This window comes from Rhinolophus sinicus, linkage group LG18 (genome assembly GCF_036562045.2).
Source record: "Rhinolophus sinicus isolate RSC01 linkage group LG18, ASM3656204v1, whole genome shotgun sequence".
NCBI lineage: Eukaryota > Metazoa > Chordata > Mammalia > Chiroptera > Rhinolophidae > Rhinolophus > Rhinolophus sinicus.
The window spans coordinates 14,789,919-14,808,509 of NC_133767.1; the positions used below are offsets into that span (position 1 = coordinate 14,789,919).

The 18,591-nt window shown below is 54.9% G+C and overlaps 2 protein-coding genes and 1 non-coding gene across 4 annotated transcripts; 2 read left to right on the forward strand and 1 right to left on the reverse strand.

Moving 5' to 3' along the window:
* Positions 1–1,488: 1,488 nt before the first annotated feature.
* Positions 1,489–8,632, forward strand: RPL3L (ribosomal protein L3 like). The gene is made up of 10 exons (XM_019713114.2): positions 1,489–1,618; positions 2,105–2,297; positions 3,463–3,631; positions 4,878–5,013; positions 6,312–6,498; positions 6,822–6,982; positions 7,184–7,285; positions 7,848–7,943; positions 8,080–8,199; positions 8,491–8,632. The coding sequence occupies exons 1-10, from the start codon at positions 1,616–1,618 to the stop codon at positions 8,545–8,547; spliced, it is 1,224 nt and encodes a 407-aa protein (XP_019568673.1). The 5' UTR covers positions 1,489–1,615; the 3' UTR covers positions 8,548–8,632.
* A 308-nt stretch (positions 8,633–8,940) lies between these two features.
* Positions 8,941–13,590, forward strand: MSRB1 (methionine sulfoxide reductase B1). 2 transcript variants are annotated; one of them, XM_019713186.2, is made up of 4 exons: positions 8,941–9,091; positions 10,719–10,867; positions 11,190–11,304; positions 12,689–13,590. In XM_019713186.2, the coding sequence occupies exons 1-4, from the start codon at positions 9,037–9,039 to the stop codon at positions 12,718–12,720; spliced, it is 351 nt and encodes a 116-aa protein (XP_019568745.2). In that variant the 5' UTR covers positions 8,941–9,036; the 3' UTR covers positions 12,721–13,590. The 2 variants fall into 2 exon arrangements, with proteins under 2 accessions (XP_019568745.2, XP_074179195.1); XM_074323094.1 differs by lacking the exon at positions 11,190–11,304 and having other exon boundaries at positions 12,689–13,585.
* Positions 12,265–12,371, reverse strand: LOC141569523 (U6 spliceosomal RNA). Its single transcript, XR_012493248.1, has one exon. It is a non-coding gene; the product is annotated as a U6 spliceosomal RNA (small nuclear RNA).
* Positions 13,591–18,591: the final 5,001 nt, after the last annotated feature.

An 18,591-nucleotide genomic window follows, 5' to 3' on the forward strand; every position in this document is an offset into this window, starting at 1 on the left:
CTGATGCCAGTATGCTTTGGGGGCCTGCCTGGGGCAGAGCAGGAGGCAGGTTGCCCCCTCAGAGTCCCCACCTGTAGGGAGAGGTGGCTTCTACCCTGGGCACAGAGTGCTCTGGGCTGGTTCCGATGGTTCCATCCTGGCCCTCAGCATTGTTGTGCCTCCGAGGCAGGTCCACGGACCAGGGTCCTGCTGGCAGCCCTCTGTGATCTCCATACCTGGCATAGCCCCTGGCTGGCACCAAGGAGGGTGTTGGTCACTTCCTGCCCAGAGGCTGGGACTAGGGACACAGAGCCATCAACTCTATGGACGCATAGAATCTGGAATCACAGAAACGTCAAATCTTCGAATCATGAACTCTTAAACAGATACTGTCAGACCCAAAGAATCATAACATTGGACTGAACAGGAAGTCCAGTGTTGGACCCAATGGAGACAGAGCAGAGCCGCTGCCATCGGCTGATGGCCTGATAGCTCCGAGATGATGGCTTCCTGCTGCAGCCTGGGAGCAGAGGGACTCGGAGATCATGCAGCAGAGGCAGAAAAAGGCAAGTGAGAGGGAGGAACCCAACCAAGTAGTAGCTTTATGGATGCGTGTCCAACCCTCTGGCCCTTGACCTGTGTGCCTGGAGCCGGTCCCACCACACCCAAGTGTCGTGCAGCACTCATGGGTCCCAGCACAGATGGCATTCCCTCTGCCCTGGGACTGCCGCTCTCCCTTCTGTGCTTCCTTCCCTCAGGTAGCCTCTCTCCCCAGGGCACTCCGGGGGTGGAAGGGGTTACTCCTTCCTAGTGATTTCATTCCCATGGGGCTCAGCCTAAGGTATTAAAAGTAGCTTTGTAATTCAACAACAACAACAAAAACAAAGAATTGTGACGTTTTAGTACCACAGAATCTTAGCATCGAGTCATGCAAAATCCATAGACCCTTAGAGACTTCTTAGGCCTATACAACTCTGGTTCTGCAGCTACAGAACTTTAAAACCATAGAATCTTTGAATCAAAAAATAAGAGATTTCAATCCCCTTTTCATTCAAATCTTAAGTTCATAAAAGTGTCTAAATGTTCTTGGATCACAGCTATTAGAGTCTAGGGATCCTTGCACAGAATCAGGGCCCTGGTGATCCTCCAGACACAGAGTCAATACTCCCCATTCCCCCCCTTCCCTTTGTGCAGCTCAGGCTCACAGCACTCAGGACACAAATCCCCGCTGCCTCAATGCCAGCAAACTGGCCTCAGACTCTCCTTGCAGGCAGCTGCCTGACAGAAGGCCCCAGCTGGGGTTTCTCGCTGTCCACCAGGCCAAGTTGTTCCTGTCCTGGGGGGTTTCTCAAGAGACAGAAAACAAAGTGGGTGTGACCACACCCCAGGGCCCTTGAGAAAAGGAGTGCCAGCCCTAGATCCTGGTGTCTTCACCCCAGGTTGCCCATTTGATGCCTCCCCCCACTGCCTCACCCCGGGCCAGGCTTGCTTCTGGCACACCACGGGAGATGACCAGGCTCCTCTGCCAGGGGCTAAATCTGGGATCTGGCTGCTGTGTGTCCCTGGCCCTCTCACTCGACCTCTGGCGCCTGGTGGGGAGGCCTCTTTCTTTCCTGATCTGCAGGGACCAGCCGCCATGGTCAGTGGTTCTGGGGGGCTGGAGCTGGAGCAAGCTGGTTTCCTGGGGAGGGGCAGGTGGGCTTCTGGAGTTGTCCCCAGCAGGGATGGTCCTTGGGCCTGTGAGGGACTAGGGGGTTGGAGGGGACAGCAGGAGCCAGAGCTTGGGCTGCCAGACCTAGAGCAGGCAAGGAGATGGACGGATGACAGCGGCCCCGCCCCTGTATTCCTGGCCACAGTGTGGGCCTGTCCCTCCTGGGCCTAGCCAAGTTGAGCCCACTGAGGCAGGAAGCCTGTGGGTGAGGAGGGCTTGGTGCTGGCTCCATCCCCAAGACACTGCCCCTGGGTGAACCTTCCCCTCCTTTCTTGTAGAAAGATGGAGGCACTGAAGACCATTGGGCCTCACCCTGGGGTCTCTAGCTTACTTCTTGGGGTCTGGGCTCTGGGCTCATCCAGTCACCCCGACCAGGGCCACCCAGCTCTGACCTCCCTCTTGCCCTGACCCCAGTCCCACCGGAAGTTCTCTGCCCCTCGGCATGGACACTTGGGTTTCCTGCCCCACAAAAGGAGCCGCCGGCACCGGGGCAAGGTGAAGACGTGGCCTCGGGACGACCCTAGCCGGCCTGTACACCTCACGGCTTTCCTGGGCTATAAGGCCGGCATGACACACACTTTGCGAGAGGTGCACCGGCCAGGACTCAGTGAGTGTCCAGAGAAGAACACATGGGGTGGGGGTGGGGGGTTTGGACAGAGCATCCCTGACGACCAGAAGATCTGGAGAAACTTCCAGATGCTAGGAGCCACAATTGGACTCCGAGAGGGGACATGGCCCCAGAAAGGGCAAGGCCCTGCCCACTGGAATCTCAGTCAGGATACTGACTGTCATTAAGCGCTGACCACTAGCCACCCCTCGAGGTGGCTTCTGTCATTGCCCCCAGTTTACAGATGAGGAAATGGAGCAGTTATGAAAATTGCCAGTGCCCCAGTTAGTAGGTGGAGGAGCTAGGATTAAAAGGCAGGCACCTGATATACTGTTTGTTTTGAGATCATTGTAGATGTATTTGTGGTTGTAAGAAACAATACAGAGAGATCCCATGTACCCTTCACCTAGTTTCCCCCAATGGCAACCTCTTGAAAAGCTACATATCACAACTGGATATTGACTCATGTTTCCCCAGTTGTGTGTGCGTGCACACATGTATGTATTTAGTTCTATATAGCTCTGTCCCTGTACATGGGTGTACCCACCACCTCGGAACATTCCATCCCCACATGGGTTCCCCTGGCGGCCTTTTATAGCTACAGCCACTTCTCCAACCTTCTGGCAACCACTCACCTGCTCTTCCCCTCTCCTAAGATATTTTTTAAGACATACACTTCTTTTACTTTGTATCAGCCTCAGTCATAACATCTATAAAATCATGGGTTTTGGACATGTTATATTAATAGGTTTTTTTCCTAGAACTCTTCAACTTACATTCATAACTACTAAAATAAAAAATGATTGTTTGTGCCCCACTAAAGGAGGTCCAGCCCCACCCTTTGGGGGATGCTGCCCTGGTTGTTGCTCTCCTAGCCCCTTCCCGGATGGCCTAGTGGGGAAACTGAGGCAGGGAACAGGTCAGGCCTTGCCTGAGATCTCAGAGTGAGAGCTACCATGGACCATCCATGGGGCCCCGATCAGCAGCTGCTCCACACCCAGGGAAGAGCAGGGAGAGAAGGGGCAGGGAGCAGGCACGCTGAGGGCTGGAGGTCAGCGGGGCCCCTGGTCATGAGGGCCTGTGGTGCCTCTTCCATGCGTAAGGGTCGTATGTACCCATGGGCCCTGGAGGCTCCCCTCCATGCCCGTCTCTGGGTCTCATCCAGAAATTTCTAAGCGGGAGGAAGTGGAGGCTGTGACGATTGTGGAGACACCACCTCTGGTGGTGGTGGGCGTCGTGGGCTATGTGGCCACCCCTCGAGGCCTGCGGAGCTTCAAGACCATCTTTGCAGAGCACCTCAGCGATGAATGCCGCCGGCGCTTCTACAAGGACTGGTGAGGGCTCTGGGGTGGACCATGTGTGGGCTGCGGGGACCACTGGGGATGGATGGGCCCTTTACTCCCCAGCCCTGCGCTGGAATGATGGGGTGGGCAGGAAAAGTGTCAACAGTGTGTGGAAGGCAGGAAATTGTGTGTGTGTGTGTGTGTGTAGGGATGCCTTCAATTCAGTAAAAGATGACTGGCAGGCTGGTGAGAAAATTGGGATAGAGGAAAAAGAGGAAGCAAATATTCTAATCCTCAGTGTTAATTAAGGAACTAATTTAATGAAATATCAGAGTTGGCTCTGAGCTTCCTAGCAGCCAGGGTGAAAAGGGAAAGAGCCAACTGACAAGCTACTCTCATCAGAAAGAAAGGCATTCTCAGGCTTCAAATCTTCTCTGGCCCAGGTCCTGAAAGGGAAGGCCCTTGCCTGAGGAACCTCAGACATCCCCCTCCTTATAGAGGCAGAGGCACAGCCCAGCCCTGGCCCTCTATGGGAGGTGAAGAGCTTGGGCCCTAGAGTCAGAATGGGCTGTGTGACCAAGGGGAAGCTGGCCAATTTCTTAGAGCCTTGTATCACCTCTTCCTCTCCCCAGGATCAGGCATGCCACAGACACCATCAAATGGAGATGGGAGTGGTTTCTGCATCTTGGGGCTGCTGTAAGGATTAGATGAGCAAAGCGGGTCAAGGGCTCAGCACAGAGGAAGTGCTCGGCAAATGCCAGCTGGCCTTGTTTTCCCTGTTTTTATGGTTATCAATTTGCCCCTCATCCGCTGGCTTTGACCTTTGTGAACCATGGCTTTTTCATCTGTAAAATGGGGATAATGGTGTCCACCACCCAGAGTTCCAGGGAGGGTTAGGAATGACGTGCATGGCTCCTGGCCAGTACCGTCTGTTTGCTTTAGAAGTGGGTTAGCGTGTAACAGTATGGGCTGGTGGCCGGGACATCCCTTCCCCAAGTTCCTGCACATTTGCTGCTGGCCCTCAGGCCCCGGGGAAGCAGGGAGGGTGCCCAGTTTACAGAGGCGGAAACAGGCCCAGAGAGGGAGGGGCAATCTCTGCTTAAAAATGGTGACTGCAGCCAGCCTAGGGACTCCAGGGAGGGCCTGGCAGTGACCTCCCCTGGAAGGGAAAGAGGAAGGAAGGGGACATTTACTATTCTAAGACCCATGCCTGGTAGGTGGTGGGCAGGTAGGGGCAGGACAGGCCCGGGGAGCTGCCCTGGCTGGCCCCTCTGAGCACCCTGTGTGTGTGGCTCAGGCACAAGAGCAAGAAGAAAGCCTTCACCAAGGCCTGCAAGAGGTGGCGTGATGCCGATGGCAAAAAGCAGCTCCAGAAAGACTTTGCTGCCATGAAGAAGTACTGCAAGGTCATTCGGGTCATCGTCCACACCCAGGTCAGCCCCCTACCCACTACCCCCTCAACCACACCCGGTCAGCCAGTTCACCCCCTGGGCACCCTCCCCCACCCCAGCCTCCGGGAGCCCTGGCAAATGTCAGCCTAAAAATACCACGAGCAGCAGGCACAGGCCCAAAGGGTTGGCGGCCAAAGCCCTGGTGGGCATCAGTGCACTCAGGGCCCTGGGGCAATGGCCATGTCCAGGGGTCAACCAAGGCCCTGAAATGTCCCAGAGGGCCTAGCTCTCCTGCCAAATGTCCGGTGTAGAGGGCTGGCTACCTCCCTGTGGATTCTGGCACAAGAGTGTGTGTGTGACTCCACATTCGTATATGCGGTCTGTCTTGATGTGGGCTGACAGGTTACCAACACTCTCTGGCTTATCCTCGCACATTCCCTGGCGTCTTGTCCTCAGGGAAGCCTTTTGTAGGCCCTGAGCAGGGACGTCTCCCTCCCCACCCCACTTCCTCTCACACTTGCAGTTCCTGGTTGCCTGTGTCCTTGGTTAATGTGCATCTCCCTTGAGCTGCATGATGGCAGGGGCCACAGCTGTGTCCCCAGAACCCACCAAGAGCCTTGTATGCAGTAGGTGCTCCCTAAGTACTCATTGCTGAGCACTATGCTGTGATCTAACAGTGTCCCTGCTTCCACCTGTGTGTCCCCACAGCCTGTGCCTCACACAGCAGTAGCCAGAGATGTTTAAAAATACGAATCAAGTCGTGTCAGACCCCACACTTGGAATAAAGCCTGAGTCTTCCCTGTAAGATTTGCCAGCCAGGTCCCTGCTCACCTCTGACTCCATCTTGCACGCCTTCCTTCTTGCTCCTCACGGTCCAGACACACCGGTCTCCTTTCTGTCCCCACAATTACCCAGGATCTTCCCTGTCTCAGGGCCATTGTACATGCGGTTCCCTCTGCCCCCAAAACTCTCAGATCTTCACCTAGTGGCTCTATCTTGTTACTGGTGTCACCTCCTCGGAGAAGCCCTCCCTGACCACCCTAGGTGCAATAACTGTCCCCTCCACCCTCCGTATTACATCAGAACACAGCCCTCCAAGAGTTTACTTGGCTTTTGTCCCCCAACTAGATGATGGCTTCACGAGGGTCCCTGTCTGCGTCATTCCATGCTCTACCCCTGTGCCTAGCACAGGACACAGCACATAGCCAGACCAAGCACGGGAACACCTGCTGAATGAATGCAGGCATGCAAGCCTGCCAGGGGTCACCAGCTGGTGACACCATGTGTGCACATGGCGGTGGGCCCCTCTGGGAACCGACTGGCCATGCTGTGTCCTGCAGATGAAGCTGCTGCCCTTCCGGCAGAAGAAGGCCCACATCATGGAGATCCAGCTGAATGGTGGCACCGTGGCTGAGAAGGTGGCCTGGGCCCAGGCCCGGCTGGAGAAGCAGGTGCCGGTGCATAGTGTGTTCAGTCAGAGTGAGGTCATTGATGTCATCGCTGTCACCAAGGGCCGGGGCGTCAAAGGTAAGGCCAGGTGGGGTTGGCAGCTCCTACCCTGTTTCCCCAAAAATAAGAACTATCCGGACAATCAGCTCTAATGCATCTTTTGGAGCAAAAATTAATTTAAGACCTGGTATTATATTTTATTTTATATTATAATTCTATTATATTAAAGATCTGGTCTTATAGTAAAATAAGACCGGGTCTTATATTAATTTTTGCTCTAAAAGACGCATTAGAGCTGATCGTCTGGCTAAGTCTTATTTTTGGGGAAACACGGTAGAAGGCTGCCTGGAGGGGATGGGGGCCAGACTAGCCTCTCAGCCACCAGCCCCTCCCACATGCAGGGGTCACGAGCCGCTGGCACACCAAGAAGCTGCCCCGGAAGACCCACAAGGGGCTACGAAAGGTGGCCTGCATTGGCGCCTGGCACCCTGCCCGCGTGGGCTGCTCCATCGCCCGGGCTGGGCAAAAGGGCTACCACCACCGCACAGAACTCAACAAGAAGGTGTGTCTGCAGTCCTGGTGAGGGGGGAGGACACCATGACCAGACTCGTCAGGGGGTGCATGACCCAGACACTGCCTGGCTCCCCAAAGGCTCTGAATTGTCCCCACCAGAGCCTGAGTCTAGGCCCACGTGCTGATGGGTGTGGATATAATGCTGGTCCCAGAGACTGGCTGCCCTCAATGTGCCCTGTTCTCCTGGCAGATCTATCGCATTGGACAGGGGCTGCACATGGAGGACGGGAAAGTGGTTAAGAATAATGCATCCACCAGCTATGACATGACTGACAAGTCCATCACACCACTGGTGAGGGTGGGAAGCCAATTTGGCTGAGGGGGCCTGGTGTGCATGTGTGGGGCACTGCTATGCCCGAAGAGTTCAGTGCCCAGTGAACAGCTGCCTGGTAGAACAAACCCCTGTCTTCCTGCACCTTCTGAGCCTTCTCTGCCAACAGCTTACACTCCAGCTGCTGTCACTGGCTTTGACTGTGGCCTCAAAGTCAGACCGTTTGGGCTTGAACTCCAGTTACAGTCTTATATTAATTTTTGCTCTAAAAGACGCATTAGAGCTGATCGTCTGGCTAAGTCTTATTTTGCTGAAGTAGGTGACCCCACCCCTCTGAGCCTCAGTTTCCCCCTCTGTAAAATGCAGATTAAACGAGATAATGCACAAGAGGACTTAGGGTGTGGCTCAGATGCTGGTCAGATAAGTGATTGACGGAGTCACCCCCGGCCAGGTGACCCTCTGATGGCTCTTTCCAATCACAGCCGAGTATGGGAGTTTTCCCGGGGTTCCCAGCTGCCCCCTGACTTGCCCCCTACCTTGGCAGCCCTTTTCCTCCTCTGGACCGTGACCCACCTCTTTGCAGGGTGGCTTCCCCCACTACGGGGAAGTCAAGAATGACTTCATCATGTTGAAGGGTTGCATCGCAGGAACCAAAAAGAGAGTCATCACGCTGAGAAAGGTCAACACCAGCAGTGGGCTGGGAGCTGGGGAGCGGGAGCCCCATGGCTTGTGGGAGGGGTGGGTGGACTGGAGGTGCCTGGAGGGGGTGCGTTGAGACCTCGGTCTTGAGGCTCTCCTGTCCATGGATTCCCCAGTCTCTCCTGGTGCACCACAGCCGCCGGCTCCTGGAGAATATTGAACTCAAGTTCATCGACACCACCTCCAAGTTTGGACATGGCCGCTTCCAGACAGCCCAAGAGAAGAGGGCCTTCATGGTGAGCCCACCCCTCGTTCTCTGGGGCTCTGACCTCACATCCCACCTGCCCCCAGGGTGGGGAAACTGGAGCAGATGGGGGTGGCGGGACACCCCCTACATGCATTCACAGGATGGGGCTTTTTGGAGTCCAGCCCTGGGCACTGATACTTGCTGGAAAAGACGGTAGAGGAGGGACTGGTGGTGGGAGGGGGCGGCAGGGCCGGTTCCAGGTGACTTAGGCGGCTGGCCAGGGGCAGTATTCTGAGCCAGACCCCTGTGAGTAACGCTCCTGCGGCCCCCACCTCCACAGGGTCCCCAGAAGAAGCATCTTGAGAAGGAAAAGCCGGAGACCTCGGGAGACTTGTAGGCGGCTTGGGATGGAGTTTGCCTAAAAGAAGCACATGCGACCCACGCTTGTCCTCCTTGTCTAATAAAAGCGGAAAGCAACTCTTCCCACGGTGTCTGAGTTGAGGGCACAGAAAAGCCGCTCGACGGCCGGTGGTCCAGGCCTTAGCGCCGGGGTCGGGAGAGCACAACCGGTTCCGAGGGTGAGGCGTGGCTATCACGCTGGGCTTCGGTGACGCCACCCAGTAGTAGTCGATGGGCGGGGACTGCTGGGAAGACCGGAGAGGGCAGGTCCTCGGGAGGGGGCGGGGCCTCCTGGAGGCGGAAGCCGAAACCCTCGTCCCGATTGGTCCGCAGGAGGGCGGGTATGTCCCGGCGCTCCTGAACGTGATTGGTTTCCTAGAGGGGGCGGAGCCTCAGGGTGCTGGGGCCAGGCACAGGGCCGAAGTGGTGGGGTAGTTGGCCTGCGATCTGTCCCAGGCACGGATCGCGCTGCTGTCCTGTCGGCGCCATGTCGTTCTGCAGCTTCTTCGGAGGCGAGGTTTTCCAGAACCACTTTGAGCCGGGTATAACCTGTGACTTCCTAGGAGGGGAGCGGGGCGGGGGCGCACATTGGAGGGGGCATCGCTGCCCTAGCTCTGGAAATAGGGGGCGAGTATGACCGCTCAGGGAGGAGCGCATATAGGTGAAGGTAAAGGGGATCACGGAGGAGGGAGGAGTCTGGGGGCCTCGGAGAGTAGGGGTACCTGAGGAGAGGGGGACGTTAGAGAGAGGGGTTCACTGTCCTCGAGGGGGAAACACCTTGAGTGTGAGCGTGGCCGTTTTGGGGGGGAATCTGTGGGGTTAGGGTACACGGGGGTGGTGCGCTGGTGGGGGCATCCGGGTCAGGATCTGAACTTCAGAGGGGTGCTGTGAAAGAAGGTCTAGTCCAGGGGCAGTTCCTGTGACAAGGCTGCCCCTCCTGGAGGCTGCTCTCTCTCCCTGCCCTTTCCCCTTCCCTGTTGCGGGGTAAGCCAACGAGCATAGGATGTGCTGGCCTGCATGCCTCCCCCAGCTGCCCAGGGCCCTGGGGTTGGGTAACGAGGAGAGCCGCCAGGCCACCAATGGCTAGTGTATGAAATCTGACCAGACAGCCTGGGTGGGTGGGGGTTGTTTGGGCCATGGCCAGCCAGCCCTTGACCCCAGCCTCTGAGAAGTCCTGGTGAGTCTCCTTCTGGGCTGTGTTGCCTGGTAATGGACTAATTTGGTAAAAACATGCCACAGGCAAGACTGGGGCAGCGACAGACTTGGGGTGGGATCTGTTGGGTGTCAGCCCTCTAGAAGGGTAGAGGCTTCTATGGATGTCACCTGGCATCTATGGATGTCAGCTGTGACATAGGACCTTCTGGGCGAAGCCCTCCCGAAATCCTGTGGCTGTGGGACCCTCAGGCTGCTCTGCCAAGCTGGAAACTTCACTCCCACAGCCTCTGCTGGTTTCTCTTTGCTTCCTCCTCCAGTTACTGGTAAAGGCTGAGTAGTTCACTCAGGCTGGGCAGTGGGTGAGGGGTACCTGCTTCCTGTTTGGCAAGTCCATTTCACAACATTTCCCCCCCCCCCCAAGTGATCTTTTGAGGATAGGTTAAAACCTGTTCTCCCTGTCCCCCTCTCTTCCTGGGCCCCCTTTCTGGCCTGGAGGCTTTTTTGCTGGGACCGTTCTCTTCCTGCATGGAGAGGAGGCCAGTGGCTAGGCATCCAGCTTAAGTCTTCGCTTGGTAGCAGGGCAGCCACTTGGGAAGGGTGGGTCCCCCACTGTGTGGGGCCTGCAAGGGGTGGGAGTGCTGTGTCCTCATCAGATGCCCTGGGTTCTTTCCTGGCTGCTGAGTGTTTTGCATCACCGAGCCTCAGCTTTCTCATCTGTGCAATGATAGGTCGGCATCACAGGGCTGTTGAGAGGAGTCAATGAGATAAGTGTGAAAATTGGCCCTCCCGGTCTCTGGCGCATGCTAAGAACCACTAAATGTGAACTCAGTGGTGTGTCTTTCCCACAGAGCCAATACCCAGGCCTGTGGGTGGAGGGTGGGCACATGGGGAGGGTGTGCAGCCTCCCCTGAAAATGGGGACAGTGCTATGTTCTCCTGGATCTGAGGATTTGGCAGCTCACCCCACAGAGGCTAGAGGCAACATCTTTGCTTCCGCCTCTCCTTCCACCTCTAGGCATCTACGTGTGCGCCAAGTGTGGCTACGAGCTCTTCTCCAGTGTCTCGAAGTATGCACACTCGTCCCCATGGCCAGCCTTCACTGAGACCATCCATGCTGACAGTGTGGCCAAGCGTCCAGAGCACAATCAGCCTGAAGCCTTAAAGGTGGGTGGTAGCAGCAGGGGGAAGCGAGGGGGGTGTGGGCCACCCCTTCCTTCCTTCTGCTCCCGCTGAAGCTCTAGGGGCTTAGCATCTGTCTCTCCCTGGCCTCTGGCCTCAGCCAGGGAAGCTGGCATCCCAAACTATTGGGAGAGCTGGAGATCTGGTGGGAAGAGGGAAACAGGACGACTTTCCTGTGCAAGCTCCAGGATGGAGGTCAACCTCTCCTGCCAGCAGTTAACCTTGGGAAATGGGCATGGAGAGGACACTGTCTGTTGTGGCTGTTTTGTGGCTAGAAACTCACATTGCTGTTTTGTGGTCTTCCCAGGTCTCCTGTGGCAGGTGTGGCAACGGGTTGGGCCATGAGTTCCGGAATGATGGCCCCAAGAAGGGGCAGTCCCGCTTCTGAATATTCAGCAGCTCGCTGAAGTTCATCCCTAAAGGTGAGCTTGCCATCAGATAGCTGGGCACAGGCCTGTCGTATGCTTTAGAGGCTCTGGGCATGGGGGACACTGTTTTCATCCACTGACAGTGACAAAGCATGGATTGCATTAAAGCACGCTGCCCCAAAAGGCAGCTGCAGGATAGGGATGAGGGGGCAGATGCCCTGCCTCCTGTGCCCAGTTCATCACCTGTGTCCCTAAAAGGGACAGCTGAGGATAGATGTGTCAAAAGATTTTCTCCAGAGGCCTGGCTCTTTCCTGTGAATGAAGTGGAAGGTAGGGCCAGGTGGAGGCTGAGGGCGGGGCTGTGCATCTGGACCTGGCACGTAGTAACAGCTCAAATATGCGCTCCTGTTGGCAGTATTCTTAGTATTGGTAGTTTGTTTTGGGGAGCTGTATTTTATTTTTGTGCATTTTATTTGAGTTTAGCCTCCTCTCTGGCCTTTGCTCGCCTGCTCACACAAATGCTTACAAATCATTGCACGTCTGTTTGCACACCCAGCCGCCCTTGGGACTGCTCCCCAAGTTTTGTAACTCAAATCCCAGCCCTTACTTGCTGCTTGCATCACTGTGGCCAGTCCCTAATCTCAGTTTTGTTTTTTTTAATCAGTTTCAGGTGTACAAAATAACGTAATGATTAGACATTTACACCCCTCACAAAGTGATAATTCCAACAAATCTACTACCCACGTGACACTGTACATAGCTATTATAATATCATTGAACTGTATTCCCTACACTGTGTATATTTATATATATATATATATATATATATATATATATATATATATATTTTTTTTTTTTTAATTGCTGTTGACCTTCAATATTATTTTGTGTTAGTTTCAGGGTTACAGCATAGTGGTTAGGCTTTTATGTAATCTATGAAATGATCCTCTGGACAAGTCTAGTACCCATCTGACACCATACATAGTTTTTACATGATTGAGTATATTCTCCATAAAAAATATGGCACGCTCCACAAATTTGCATGTCATCCTTGTGCAGCGGCGATGCTAATCTTCTCTGTATCGTTCCAATTTTAGTGTAAGTGCTGCTGAAGCAAGCACCCTAGTCTCAAGTTTTGTCCTCTGTAAAATGGAGCTCCTGACAGCAGTTGCTTGCTGCTGTCTCTGTGGGATTCAACGAGGATGTCCAATGATGCTTTTGTCCTTTTGTAGTTATTTGTCCTCTGTGGAGGAAGAAGAGGCTGTGGGTTCTCCTCAGATCTTGAGATGGGGCACACAGACTCCCTCACATTGGTTGTCTGGGTCCTCCCAGCTCCCCTGGCCTGCAGGCTGGAGTGGAGGACGGAGCCCAGGGAGTGCTGTCTGAAGCATAGTTAGGCAGGGATTGGCTTTTATCTCCCCTCCTTCTTTTCTTTCAGACAAAGAAACTTCTGCCTCCCAGAGGAAGTAGGTGGGCAGTCCTCACCCACCCCAGATGGGCACTGCGTGGTGGCCACAGTCCGGCCATCCCACCTTGGAATTGGAACCCCAGATATCCAGACAGGGAAGAGAGGTGGCTGAAAAATCAGGAAGTCTCCCAGGACCTTGGCTCTGCATAGATTCTTCTTGGGAAAAGCACTGGTTTGCTGCCTATGGGCCATATCCCGCTACCAGGACAGACCTGGATGACCCAGCTGTTGGCTCATCTTGGCCTCTGGCTCACAGGAGCCTCATTGAGGTGGGCCCTAGGCTTGGCCCATCTGTGAATTGCGGTACACCCCCACCTTCACTTCACCTCAGCCCACTGCCCCCTCCCTGCCTGTCTGGACTTATCCTTTTGGATTCTAATTCTGAGATGGGTTCTGGCTCTCGCCAAAGCTGGTGCCTGTCTCCCTCACGCTGTGCTAGGAAACAGAATGCAAACTGAGGTGGCCCCAGCTGGCTGCTCTAACCTCAGTCACTACATGATTCACTCTGGTTAAACCCTTCCAGGCAGCCAGAGTGCTGATGTTCCGTGACCCAAGGGGGAGCGCGCTGATCTCTGGTCTCTCAGTTACGAAACACATCCTGACCCCCATTTCACAATCTGTGCAGCTGCTGCTTGCCTCTTGCGGGCGTAGGAAAGCAGTTATTGCTCCATTACCTTGACTGCACAAAGTGGGGGGCCCTGGAGCTCACAGCCTGCAGTTCACATCTTCCCAGGGCACAGTGATTACGCCTTATCACATGTGTGCTGAAATTCTTGCCATCCAGGAGGGTGGGTGATGTTGAAACCCTTCCCTTCCATCTTGAATCCTGTCCAGAGTCATCAGAATGAGATAAAGAAACCAGCAAAACATAAGGCTGTTTTGTTTATTATCAACACCAGAAATGCCAGAATATAAGGGTCAGGCTTTATACAACTGTTCCATTTGTTCTGCAAATATTTACTGAGCATCTACTTCATGCCAAGTTCCAGCTTCGGTGCTGGGGAAGCCGCCATGAACAGGATAGACAGGGGGCCTGCCCTCAAGGTGTTATAGCATAGTTGAGACAATAAATTTATGTCAGATGATAAGGGCTGTGAGCAATTACAGCAGAGTAACGATGCTAGGATGTGTGGTAGGGGTGATTGGGGGTGGTGCTTTGCCTCCATCCCAACTCATCAGTGATGGGTGAGAGAAGCAAGAAGAAAGCTTCCCAGGCAGAGGCACAGCCCGTGCAAAGGCCCTGAGACAGCAGCAAACTTGGCATGTCCCAGGCCCTGTACGAGGAGGTATGCTATCGTCCAAAAGAACTACATGATTTTTGCAATTTCGATTGACAGAAATCCGGGGAACGTGTGTGGGAATGAGTGTTAAGGGGTGGGATAATGGTGGAAAGAACATAAAGTTGGATCAGACTGAATTTATTGATAGGGGCTCACTAAGCAGAAATTCTGGATTCCATGTTGAAGCTCATGGGGTTAGAAAAAGTTCTAACAGTTTGTTTAGCTGGTTGACACACAGACCAAAAGGTGGCCCACACTAAATAGAGTTGAAATGCCAGACCTGCCTTGGCTTAGTAGAGAAAGGAATCCAAAGGCTTTGGGAGATTAGAATGTTAGAGTGGATTTGTCATTTAAGACTTGCTCATCCATCCTGGGAGGGTCCGGAGGACATCCCTTTCACCACCATTGTTCGGAATAAATTTGTGAGGGGAGCCCCAGCATCCTAGAAGAGCTCTGGGATCACTCTTCTGTGTAGGCCAGAACTTACATGAGAACTGCTACCACGGACCTGGGAAGCCTAAATGCAATGGGGGGTCATTGGATCACCAAATTCAAGGTGGGTGTGGTTACCATAGCAACAGCAGAATCAAAGCAGCAATCAGGAGAGTGACTCTTGCTGACCTATGGTGTTGACTAGATCATGACTAGAAGATGAAACTAGAAGTAGTCAACTAGAAGTTGACTAGAAGTGAAATAGATGGAAAGCCCACTGAATTCTTATTTGATCTGGATAAGCAGAATTCTAGGTCAAGTAAACACAAATCTAACTTGAATCATAAAAGCAGTCATGACTCCTCAATCAATTCCCAGACTTGAACCAGTTTATAGACCCAGAACTCCTTGAATGAAGGGGAGGCCGGAACCCCTTAAGGAAGAACCTCGGTACACTGCCAAAATGTATACCATTAATCTTTCTCCCAGCCTTTGTTAAAGGGGCCCATATTGGAGAAAAGGAAATAATCAGACATTTCAGGGACTTCTGGACACTAGCTGTAAACATCCAGGAGACACAAATGTCACTGTGTCAGAGTAGGGGCTTGTGGAGGTCAGGTGATCAATGGAGCGTTAGCTCAGGTCCATCTCACAGTGGGCCCAATGGGTCTCGAAACCCATCCTGTAGTTATTTCCCAGTTCTGAATGCATAACTGGAATAGACACACTCCGCAGCTGGGAGTGCCCTTACGTGGGGAGGAGAGAGGAGCAGGCCCCATACGTGTGAGGGCAAAGGTGTTCCGATAAGGCTGGAGTGTCTGGGGAGGGAGGAGGACAGTGGGGCTCCAGTGTCCCTGGCCTGTTCAGCCTGTCATTCCTCAGTGATGGGACTCTGCCCCTTCCTTGATCCCCAGCCACAGGCAGGTGGGGGTCACTGGCCTGTGTGTGTGTGTAGGGGGCGGAGGGTTGCTGCTGGCTCACTTGCCTGCCTCCGCAGCCTCAGCTCACTGCAACCTTGGGTGGAACACTTACCCTTCCTCTGTCTGCGTAACCTAGCCTATCTCCTTGTTGGATGAGGGCACAGGAGAGCCATGGCAGGCAGGTGACATAGATGCAGTGATTCTGAGATCCCCTCACATGTGGAGCCGGGAGATGGAGGGCCACAGGGCTGGGTCTGTGTGCCCGGGGCAGAGGGTGGGTCTTTCATGTGGAATCATAAATTACCCCCCCACCCCCTCCTCCTGTGGATTACACCATAACCTCTGGCCTGCAGCTCCAGTTCCTCCTTGAGAAACAAAAGATTCTTTGAGAGCCCAGCCCCTTCTCCAACGCCCCCTCCTTGCCAGGTGGCCTCCAGTCACAGCCTTGCGAGCCAAGGGCTGCGTTCAGGGGAAGACGGCTCCTGGTATTCTATACCAATATTGGTCAACAGTAGCGGGCAGGCTGGGGCACGGCAGGCCAGTGCACTCTGGGCAAAAGACACGTGGGAGAAAATAAATTTGTGTGGACGCGGTCCATCAACTCAGAGGGGCGCTCAATAAACGCTTGTAGAATGGATGAGTGAATTGATAATGCATGGGACTTTTGCTCACCCACAGCTTTCTTTTCTTCTGAGTGACAAGTGCCAGGGCGAGCCGAGATTCTGGTGGGGGGTGGCCCAGGGCAAGTCTGGTGGTGGGTAGGACCTGGGAAGCCCCTGACTATGCCTGAGGGCAGGGCAGGCAAGTGGGAGGGTGCGCCTGAGGGAGTCAGCGAAGGTCACCGCCAAGCCAGACGAGGGTCACAGTGCCCCTACCCCATACGAGGTCCTGGTAGGGGCCCAGCGCGATGACTCCCTTCCAGGTCCTCGGGTTCTCAAGGTCTCCTCGAAGAGTGGGCTCAGGAACTGTGAACAGGACCTACCGGCAGGGGGCGCGCTCGCTCCGCGCCGCCCGTGCGCCCGGGCAGGTTCGAGCGCTGTTTCAGTTCCCCGAGGAGCCTCCGGGGGCGCAGCGGCGACATCTCCGACGACACGGTTGGGTCCTAGTACACTACCCCGCCCCTAGGACCCGCGCTCCCCTCGGCCGCGCCCGCCCAACGTACCAGTGCTTGGGACACAGGCCGACCACCTGGCGTCCTAGGATGCGGGGGCCAGTCGTAGCAGGGCGCCCTTTGGTGGGCTTCATGAAAGTGTCGGGTCCAGGGAGAGCAGTCGCTGGCCGGGGTGGCCCTTTCTGAGTCATCCTGAGAGGGACAGAGAACGGGGAACAGGAGGTGGGAACGTGGGTGCAGGCAGGACGCTCCAGGCCCCACCCCAGCCCCTTCTCCGGGACACCTGGTTGGGACCCCCTTGCACTGATGCGCTGGCCTCCTCTCCCTGAGGCCCTTCCATTCCCTAGATTTGCACCTGCTACCACCCTGGCCCACCCAAAGGTACCAGGTTCTGGGGTTCCACCTGCCCACTTGTCTCCCACACAATAGGGACAGCTCCTAGCTAGCCGCCCCCAACCAGCGTGACCATTGCAAAATAGTCATCAGACCAGGAAACTTCCCTCAGTGGTTCCCACAGGCTTTGCTTGCTAGGCCCCGCAGACCCCACTTCTCTGGCTTGACTTCCCACGCCATGAATGACATCAGAGTTATTTAACATGACGACGCTCTTTTTATTATCCACACTCTCTGCACCCAAACCCTTACAGCTGGGCCTCTAGACCAGTCAGACTCCATTCTAAAAACATGCCCCTGTGTTCCTGCCGCCTAGAGTTGCTGTTTCTTTTTTCTCATCCCCTCCCTACGTTCCAGAATCCTTCTAGAAGCCATGCCTGGTGGCTCCGTCCCAGTGGCTGTCTGCTTCCCCCACACTGTAGGGGCCCTGGGTGTGTCTCCGATATGGGTGCATAGACTGGGTTCCTGCTATCCCCTTGCAGATTGCACCCAACCCCAGGTCAACAACAGCTTCTCCACGCCAGTGACCACGGCGCATTCATCGCGTTCACTTACTTCCCCAGACGCAGAGCCGGTGGAGGCTGCACACAGTAGCATCAGATGAATGTAGGTATGTTAAGTTGCACTGCCTTCTGCCCACTCCCTCTGCACCCCATCAGCATGAGTGTATCTGGTCTGGGGGATGCAGGAACCCCAGGACCACCTGTCACCCTACCCTGGCCCTGGGTGCTAGGGTTCTGCTCAATGGAGCTTAGGGGCAAGATGTACAGGGAAAACAGTTGGTGAGCCTCCCTGGCAGGCAGGAGGGGGTGAGGGTTACCTGCACACAAGCTCCCTTCACCCCAACCCCTCACCCTCACCCACTGCCCCTCCACCCCCGCCATGCTCTGTGCCTGTCTCCAGGCGTGATTTGTTCCTTGTAAAACCCCAGAGATTATCCACGGTTCAGCCCCTGGCTTCATGTCTTATCATGTTTCATCTCCAACCAGGACGTTTACAAGCTACTCTTGGCTTCAAAGGGCTTGGCTGCAGCATTGCCAGAGAGAAGAGACAGCACACAGAGGAGCTAGGGTCCTGCACTCCCATGGTGCAGGCTGCCTGTTGTCCTAGGCTCCCCCTTCCACCTCCGACTCCAGTGGCTTTCTGCTCCCTTAGTGTTGGGAATGTGGTTCTTTGCTGGACCCCTATCTCAAGCCCCTGGTGTGTGTCTGGATGTAGGGGGAGGGCAGGGAAACTAGAGTCAGAGGGAGGACAGCAGTGACCTGTACAGGGGACATGGATGGAGTCATTGTTCTCTGAGGAGGGAGTGGGGGTCAGTTTTGAAGATCCTGTAGTCAGAGCAGGAAACTTGTAGTTTAGGGAGGGTTCTGCTGGGGAGGGGCGAGGAGTTTGAGGCACTTGCCGAGATGCTGTGCCCCCGGGGTTCCTGCTCTTCCCTCGCAGGTTTTCTTGAGTGCTGAGCCAAACAAGATTGGCCCCGTGCCTGTCTATATGTCTGTCTGGCCAACTGTGGGGGTGGGATGCTTCCCCTGGAAGTGAGGGGGGATGGATTGCGGCCCTCCCTGGGGGTCCTGTCTGCTGGCCAGCCTGGACTTGCTCCTGGAAGGAGGTCACTGGTGTATGGAAATTCAAACTTAGGGCTTTCCACACTGGGGGGATGGTGGTTGGGACCTGGCGGCAGGCCTCTGAACCACACACACACACACACACACACACACACACACACACACACACACA